The 9422-nt window shown below is 42.4% G+C and overlaps 1 protein-coding gene across 1 annotated transcript in view; it reads right to left on the reverse strand.

The window, feature by feature from the left end:
• Positions 1–2011, reverse strand: part of hmgcs1 (3-hydroxy-3-methylglutaryl-CoA synthase 1 (soluble)) — a 23615-nt gene extending 21604 nt beyond the window's left edge. Inside the window, exon 1 of the mRNA XM_043704336.1 lies at positions 1819–2011. Within this exon, the coding sequence (XP_043560271.1) occupies positions 1819–1964 (146 nt within the window). The 5' untranslated portion in view covers positions 1965–2011. The remainder of the gene's footprint in view (positions 1–1818) is intronic.
• Positions 2012–9422: the final 7411 nt, after the last annotated feature.

Below are 9422 nucleotides of genomic sequence, written 5' to 3' on the forward strand. Positions count from 1 at the left end.
GAGGAAGGGTGAGCACGAGCATAAAGTCAGGCGTGGGGAGAGGAGTAGGAAGAAGGGAACTCCAAGAGGTTTGGGGAGATGAGGGGCTGCAGTGGAGGAGAAGCGAGGTTGGAGGGGTTCTCTAAGGAGCAGGGAGAGTTGAGGGGGCACAAGGGGTGGAGGCTACAGAGTTGCAAGTTTAAAGCAGTGTGGCTAATCACAAGATTGTTTTTTTTAACAGAAGTGAGCTGGGGCATTTCAGAGGAACGGAGACTTCATCCCATCCAAACCACGTACTTCTGAAGAAGTGTCAGGCTGGACTCAAAACATTAACTGTTTCTCTCCTCACAGATCCTGCCAGACCGGAGGTTCTCCAGTATTCTCAGTTTTATGTCAGATTTCCAGCATCAACAGGATTTTGCTTTTACAGCACACCCTTCAATCTTTTGAGAAGCCAAACCATCATTGGCTGCAGCTGTGGACACTCGTCATACAAGAAAAACACTTGCATTTATATAGTGCCTTTTATGATATTGAGATGATTCAAAAAGCTAAGCAGCAAATGACATTTTTTTGTAATTATTGTTACTGGCATAGGGTAGGATGCACAACTACCGATGGTGATCCGATCATGTGTCCAAATGCTGCTGAGAAAAACATTAGCTAGGATGGCAATGGGGGGTTCCGACCTCATCTTTTTGCTTTTATAATGGTACTGTGGGATCTTTTGTCCTCTTGAGGGGACAAGGACTCAGTTTATTGTTCCACCTGAAAGATGGTTTCTCCCATCTAACTACCTTCCCAGCAAATCCTTCAACTAATCCCCCACTATCAACAATCTGGAGGTTACCAGTGACCAGAAGCTGAAATGGACCAGCTGTACAAATACTGCGGCTAACAGGACCAGGATAGACATCCTGCAGCGAGTAACTCTCCTCCCTGACTGCCCAAAGCTTGCCCTCCATCTTGTGGCACAAGTTAGACATGTGATGGAATATTCCCCACTTGTTGCTACAATAACACTCCAGAAGCGTGACAAGCAAGAACTAAGCAGCCTACGTGATCGGCACCTTCAACATTCACTCCTTCTACCACAGATGCATAGTGGCGGCTGTGTGTACCATCTGCACTGCAGTGACTCACCAAAACTCCACCGACAGCACCTTCTAATTCTATACAACCAAAAAGAACTGGAGCAGCAAACACATGGGAACACCACCACCAAGACACTCATCTCAGTGCTTTGTACCTAAGATGGGCACGTGTGGGGCGACGTTGTAAACTTTTCACTGTACTCCTGAATTTCTATACTTGAGTACACATGACAATAAACCTAATTCTCATTCTGCTGACTTGGAAACACATTCCTATTCCTTCAGTGGCACAAGCACTGTGGGCGTTCTTATTACAAATGGACTGCAGTGGTTCAAGGAAATTCATCACCATATTCTCCAGGACAATTAGAAATCAGCAAATCAGCTTGCTAGAAATGCTCATATTCATGAAAGGATTTTAAAACAGAATTGACTTCTGGGGGGGCGCACAGGTTTAAAGTGATTGGCAAAAGGATGATTTGCTTTTACACAGCAAGTGGTTAGGATTCACTGCTTGAAAGTGGTGAAGGCAGGGGCAATTTTGGATTCCATAAGACACAAAATTTACAGGGCCAACAGGGAAAGGCAAAGAATGGGAGTGGCAGAGGCATTCCTACAGCGGGCCAGCAGAGACGTAGCAGGTTCAGTGGCCTGTGGTATGATTTCAGGGACAAGCACGACCCACTCAGACAGAACTAGAACACTCGTATGTGGAAATCATCCTCACCAACTCTGTAAGACCTACCTCCTTGTCACTGGGGGCTTAACCTTGACAGTTGCTTGTCGGCAAGTTGTGAAAATAACCCGCTGGCTCTGGGAGCTGAGGTTTTGTCCAGCACACACACTATCTGCATACACAAGTCGGCTGAGTCTGGTAAACGTTCGAAACATGTTGAGAGCGTGAAGGAGACTAATGGCATCCACTGAGACACTGAGCATCCAGCATCATATGTGCAGCACTTATAGAGCACTCAGAACACACCTTCTCTCCCACCCAGTACTGTATACGTCATGCTCTGTATCAAAGATCAGCACAGACCATTCAACTATGCAGTCCCAGCAAACTCATTAATCATTTACCCGTTGGTTTGGCACTGAGCTTACTGATTAGAAGCAAGCTAACCTTTCCCCTACTTTCAGAACATCGTCAACAAAAACTCAAAATAAAAATCTTGCTTCACTTGAGAAAGAAACAGAGGAAATGGGCAGACAATCATTCTCAAGGTAAAGTTGCTGCCTTTCAGATGAGACACTAATCATAGGTCCAGCTGACTTGCTCAGGGAGATGGAACAAGTGTAGAGATTCATGTTGACACTCAGGAGGTGGATGGCCCAATAGGTGAGGGATGTGCATCGTTTGAATCCATTTTTTGGTGTTTGCCCTCTGTATGAAGCTGGTCCTATGTGCTCACTCTCTCCATCACCATTTGGCCAAACTTTGCTCAGTTATTCCACTGGCCCACAATCACAAAACAACAGGTTGTCATCTTAAACCTTGCAACTCATCCTATGGCTGTGACCCCCTGATTTTCACCCTGCAGCCATTACAAACACCTTTATTCTATCTGCTTGGCCTATTCCTTTTCTAAATTGTAGTTTTTCGAGTCAATTAACCAATAATTTACACTGCTTTAATGCAAATTGTTGTTAAAAATATTCAGGTGAGGAATGGTCTCTCAGAATCCCAGATGCTTATATTACAAGAGGCCATTTGGCCTGTCAAGTGTAGTCTGGCTCTCAGAAGGAGCAATTTGCTGACCCAGGTGATCTTCCTGTAATCCTGTATTCTTTCCTTTCAGAAATTACCTTCAACACACCATTGCATTACAAATCCTACACATCCGCTGTGTGAAACCATTTCTCCCATTCTGCCCATTACCTGCAATCTGTCCGCTCTCCTCCTCGATCCTTCTATCAATTGGGATAGTTTCTCTCTATTTACTCTGTCCAGACCCATCATTAGTTTGAATACTTCAACTAATTACCTTTCATTTTTTTCCTTCTCGGAGGAACACACTCCACAAGTTTAGATCCCTAATTGAAATGCAAATTTAATCCCACTGCAATTATTCCACATTCTGCATTTTTATGGCACCTTTTGATACAACAGAATGCATTCCAAAATACATAATCAAACAAAATAAGAGTCTGATCCACACACCGAAATCAACAGCAACAAGTACCATTTCAAAACACTCAAACACATATTCCAGACTGACCTCTCCATTGTTGATCAGATATGGAGTTAAACTCCTTTCAGGAGCTTGCAAGTTTCCTCAGCCTCATCTGAAGAACAGCACTGGAGTTCTCCCCAATATCTTGGCCAACATTTATCCCTCAAATAATAAAACTAAGCACATTACCAGATTTTTCATCTGAATCGCTGTTTGATGGCCTTAATGGTGTACAGTTTGGCTGCATTTGTGCCAACAAAAGAGGTGGCAATGGTTCCATAATAGGTAATTGCATGTGGGGCATTTTTAGGATGTATGCAGGATGCAAAAAAGGTACTGTGTTCCTTCCAGACATTTCTGCAAGCTGTGGTAAATTGTTCTGTTTGTGGTAACTCTGCACTCCTCCAATTTTGGCATCTTGTATGTTCCCTTTTCCCACCACTGACAGTCAAATTCCTTTCCAGAACCTTGCTCCCTCTGCCTCCTCCTTTAAGAAACTTCTTGTAGTTCACATGTGACCTAGCTCTTGGTCATTTGTCCTAATATGTCCTCCTCCATTGAAGATTGGAGGAAATAGGAGGACAAGGCATGCTTGGAAAGGTGCTGCAGCAGGGAGGGCTTCAGATTGCTGGGACACAGCCTGATTCTGGGGAAGATGGTACCAGATACGCTGCACCTGAACAGATGTGTTCCTTTGTTCATGCCATTGGGAGGGCTTTAAACTAAATTGACAGGAGTGTGGAGCCAAAGAAAGAATAACAGAGGACAATACATAAGGATATAACTGGCATTAGCAGAGAGAACAGTAAGTTAATCGGTGAAAATGGAGTAGGGTAAAAAGAAAGAAAGTCCAAAACAGAGTTAACGCATGTAAATGGATAGAGCATAGTTACAGATGCAGATTATCATGTGTAATTATGATGTTGTAGCGGTAAGAGACTTGGCTCAAGGAAGGACAAGATTGGGTGTTAAATATTGTTGGGCATAAATTATTCATGAAAGATAGCAATGGGATGAAAGGAGGTTGGGCAGCTGTATTGGGTAAGAGGGTGCTGGAGAAAGAGGAAGTCTCAGTGTTCAAAGACAGAGTCAATTTAGTTAGAGCTATGGAGTAAAAAGGGTGTAATTACACTGCTTGGTGTAGTCTACAGACCGCCTACTAATGAAAAGGACGTAGATTAACAAATTGGCAGGGAAATTACAGAGAAATGCTAACATCAGAAGGGAATGAAAATTTTGAACTTCAATTACCCAAAAATCGGCTGGGATACTGGTAGCACAAGGGGGCAAATGTTCCTAGATTGTGTTCGAGAATATCCTACAGAGGTATGCATCCAATCCAACAAGGAAGGATGAACTGTTGGAACCGGTCTTTGGAAATCAGATGGACCAAGTGAATCAAGTGTCGGTCGGGTAACATTTAGGAGACATGTAACAATCTAAGAGCAAGGAAAATCAATTGGCAGAAAGCTGACTTAAAGGGGCGAGAACAAAGCTGAATAAAATTGATTGGAATAAAAGCAGTAGCTGAATAATGTGCCACCTTCAAAGAGCAAATGGTTCAGGTACATTTGAGGTAATTCCCCTCTAAATGCAAACAGTAAGGCAAACAAATTCAAATTTCCTGAGTGACAATGGCAGTAGAAATTAACAGCAGAAAGAATAAGTATGTAAATGACAGCTGTAATGCAGGAAATACAATTGAAAATCAATAGAAATACCTAAGGTTTGGAAAGAAGTGAAAAAGTAAAAGAAGCAAAGAGGACCAATGATAAAAAACATTCCTGATGAAGGGCTTTTGCCCGAAACGTCGCTTTTACTGCTCCTCGGATGCTGCCTGAACTGCTGTGCTTTTCCAGCACCACTAATCCAGAATCTGGTTTCCAGCATCTGCAGACATTGTTTTTACCTGATAAATTGGGGAGCTCAGTCACTAGAAGTGTTCACAATTAATAAGGAAGAAGTCTTGTACAGATTGTTGCCACTTAAAATAGACAAGATACTGGGACCAGATAAGATGCATCCAAAGATTTTGAAGGAAGCAATGGTAAAAATTGTGGAAGCACTGACCATAATCTTTCACCTTCTCTGGACTCAGGAAGGGTACCAGAAGATTGGAGAATTCCAAAACATTACAGCCTTGATCAAGATAGATTTTAAGGATAATCCCAGCAATGACTGAGCATTTAGTTTAACTTCATTGATGGGAAAACTTCTGAAAATAATGATCATGAATAGAATTAGTATTCACGTGGAAAGAGATGGGTTGATCAGGATGACTTAGCATGAATTTCTAAAGAGGAAATCATGTTTAACTAACTTTCTGGAATTTTTTCCAAGAGGTAACAGAAAGGGTCAATGAGGGTAATGTGGCATAGATAGATTTCCAGAACAATTTTTTTTGAGAAAAGGAATAGGTTGTGGTATAAAAGGGTACAGTGGCAGCGCAGATACAAATTGGCCAAGTGAGGGATAGGAAACAGAGAGGAATGGTCAGTGGATATTTTTCAGGTCGGAGGAGGGTCTGTAATGGAGTTCTCCCCAGGGGTCACCATTGGGACACTTGCTTTTTCAGATATATATTATTGATCTGGTTCTTGGTATGCAGGGTACAATGTTCAAGGCTGCTGATCGCACAAACGTAGAAGAATTGTAAGCCATGAAGAGGATAGTGTGGAACTTCAAAAGGATATTGGCAAGTTGGATGAGTGGGCAGATAAGTGGCAGATGAGGTTCAATGCAGAGAAGTGTGAGGTGATGCACCTCAGTCAGAAGTACAATACTAAAGCAGAAACATGAGCAGAGGGACCTGTTGTAAATGTGCGCACAAATCATTGATTGTGACAAGGACATGGGAGAAATCAGTTAATAAAGCATTCAGTGTTTCAGCTTTCTTGAGAGGGATATAGAGTAAAACAGCAACAAATAATGTTGAACTTATATAATCACACCACTCACCTCAACTGGAGTAATGCGTACAGTGTGAGCACCACATTACAGGAGAGATGCAAATGCATTGCAGAGAGAGCAGAAGCAATTATTACTAGACTGCTTCCAGAGATGAGAAACTTTAGTGATGAGAATAGATTGATGCAGTTGGGACCGTTCTCCCTGCAGAGAAGGAGCCCCCAAGCAGAGATTTGATAGAGGTTTTCAAAATCATGAGTGGACTGGACTGTGTAGAGAGGGAGAAGCTGTTCTCACTCAGAAAAGGAACAAGTTCAGGAAGGTAGGAAGATTTTAAAAGTGCTGCATAAATAAAGCAATGGTGATGTGAGAAAAAAAACATTTTCACAAAGAAGGTAGGGTATATACTGCCTTGAGCATGTCGAAATCAGGCTCATCAGAGGCATTAAAGAGGGCACTGGATGGTTATTTGGATAGAAATAGGCAATAGACAATAGGTGCAGGAGTAGGCCATTCAACCCTTCGAGCCTGCACCGTCATTCAATATAATCATGGCTGATCATTCCTAATCAGTATCCTGTTCCTGCCTTATCTCCATAACTCTTGATTCCACTATCTTTGAGAGCTCCATCCAACTCCTTCTTAAATGAATCCAGAGAGTGGGCCTCCACTGCCCTCTGGGGCAGACATTACAGGAAAAGGCAGCAGATTGGCACCTCGTAATAGAAGTGGGCAGGCACAATTCTGTGATAATCACTGCTCCTGTGAAGCACCTTGGGTCATTTGACTATGTTAAAGGTACAGTATAGAGACAAGTTGTTGCAGCATTGTGGGGGAAACTCCAACATGAGAACTCAAGTCATGACTTGCACATTATTCAAGGGGCAGCAGGTGATTGCTCAATGACCTGGAGATAGAGTTGTAGAGAAGTACAGGATGGAAACAGACCCTTCGATTCAACTCGTCCATGTGAGATATTAAAGACTTAATTTGCTCTGCTAACCTGCAAGAATTCAAATGCACTATACATTGTAATTATACTAGCCTCCTCTGGCAGCTCATTCCATACATGAACTACCCTCTGCGTGAAAACATTGCCCTTAAGATCCCTTTTATATCTTTCCCCTCTCACCCTAAACCTGTGCCCTCTAGTTTTGGACTTCCCCACTCCATGGAAAAGACCTTGTCTACTTACCCTATTCTTCCCCTGCATGATTTTAAAAATCTCTATAAGGTCACCCCTCAGCTGCTGACATTCCAAAGAAAACAATTCCAGCCTATTCAGCCTCTCCCTATAGCTCAAATCCTCCAACCCTGGCAACATCCTTGAAAGAGTTCAGAAAAGATTGACAGGTGTCAGAACATCCTTTTGATCGGAAGGATATCAGAACTGCACATGAAATTCCAAAAGTGGCCACCAATGTCCTGTACAGCTGCAACATGACCTCCCAATTCCTATACTCAATGCTCTGACCAATAAAGGAAAGCGTACCAAACACCTTTTTTACAATCCTATCTACCTGCAACTCTACTTTCAAGGAACTATGAACCTGCACTCCAAGGTCTCTTTGTGTAGCAACATTCTCCAAGACCTTACCATTAAAAGTGTATCAGTCCTGTTCTGATTTGCTTTTCGAAAATGCAGCACCTTGCATTTATCTAAATTAAACTCCATCTGCCACTCCTCACCCTATTGGACCATCTGATCAAGATCCTGTTGTACTCTGAGGTAACTTCCTTTGTTGTCCACACCCAGTTTCTCTTGCTTTTCCCTATTAATGAAGTCGATGTCAGTGCTGTGCTAATATAAAATGGTGGCTGTGAACAAAACGAAGATGTTTGCCTGACTCATTTGGGTCTGGAATTCTGTAAGGGAGAAGGGGAATGTGTCAAAAGCCATTTGCATTTGTAGATCCTTGCTAAGGTAGGAAATGGAGACAGCTCTTTGAAGGTGATTAAAATGCAAATTCCAGAACCTGTTTACAGTGAATTCCTGAGACAATGTCACATTTCAGTAACGTCTGCCTTACTTTCCATGCTCCAGATCTCCAAGAGGTGGTATGTTGCCTTACTGACTGGGAACAAAAAACAGTCAGGCCCTCGGCTAAATGTGACAAGAATAAAGAAGTTATTATACTCTACTGTGCAATGCTCTGTCCAGTGAGACTGCAAAATCGAGCTTGTCAGATCCTTAACCCACTATGCACTGATGGGATTTGCAAAGGTCTTATCCAACACAGGTAGAACTTGCAAAATCAAAAATCCGGCAAGTTACCACAGATCAGAGGCATGCTGTTTCTTTGTAAGAATGGACTCAAGGGAAAAACAGGATGGTACTTCACTTGATTGAACAATGGACAAGGCAGGCCAGTTCCAAACTCAAACTCAATAAGCAGACAGTTGGGGTATGCAATACATATCCAATGAAAATGAACAACTGACCTTGGCCAGCCTGTGTTGTGTACAAAGTCTCAACTTTACTGCCAATAAAGTAAGTTTTTGTGCCAATATCTGCTTCTGGTAACTTCACCCACAACTGAATTAGAATCATAGGAATTTTATAGAACAGCATTCTGTCTGGGTGTATCACTACCTGGTATGGCAACTGTACCTTTCAAGATCGGAGACGGTTACAGAGAGCGGTGAACTTGGCCCGGACAATCACAAGGGCCAACCTCCCGTCCAAAGAATCCATCTACCAGGCCCACTGTCAAGGAAAGGCTGTCAGCATTCTTAAAGATCCATCACACCCTGGCAATGTTTTTCTACAACCTCTACCATCGGGGAGAAGGTACAGAAACCTGAACACGCACCAGCCGGTTTAGCAACAGTTTCTACTCTACTGTTGTTAGAATACTGAATGGACTCACAAACTCCTAACATTCGCCTGTACCTGTGTTTTTGTTTTTGCCGCTGTTTACCTATTATTTACTTATCTATGCTACTTAACTCTGTGATCTGCCTTTATTGCTCGCAAGACAAAGCTTTTCACTGTGCCTCGGTTCAATTCATCACACCTGTACAAACCCTGTAAAAGAGCAAACTCTTTTGTCTCATTTCCTGCCACCTTTTAAACTTTCCTATTTCAAATATTTATACTTCCCTGGCAGAAATGATGATAAATTCTGTTTTCACTTCTATTTCAAGAGGGGCAATACATGCTCTAACAATCCTCTCTAGACTATTAATGACACCATTAAACTCAGGCCTTCTCATGACCAATTCACCAATGCACACAAATAGATCATCCCTCGTTCACATCATCAAG

Source organism: Chiloscyllium plagiosum, chromosome 2, assembly GCF_004010195.1.
Source record: "Chiloscyllium plagiosum isolate BGI_BamShark_2017 chromosome 2, ASM401019v2, whole genome shotgun sequence".
NCBI classification, from domain to species: domain Eukaryota; kingdom Metazoa; phylum Chordata; class Chondrichthyes; order Orectolobiformes; family Hemiscylliidae; genus Chiloscyllium; species Chiloscyllium plagiosum.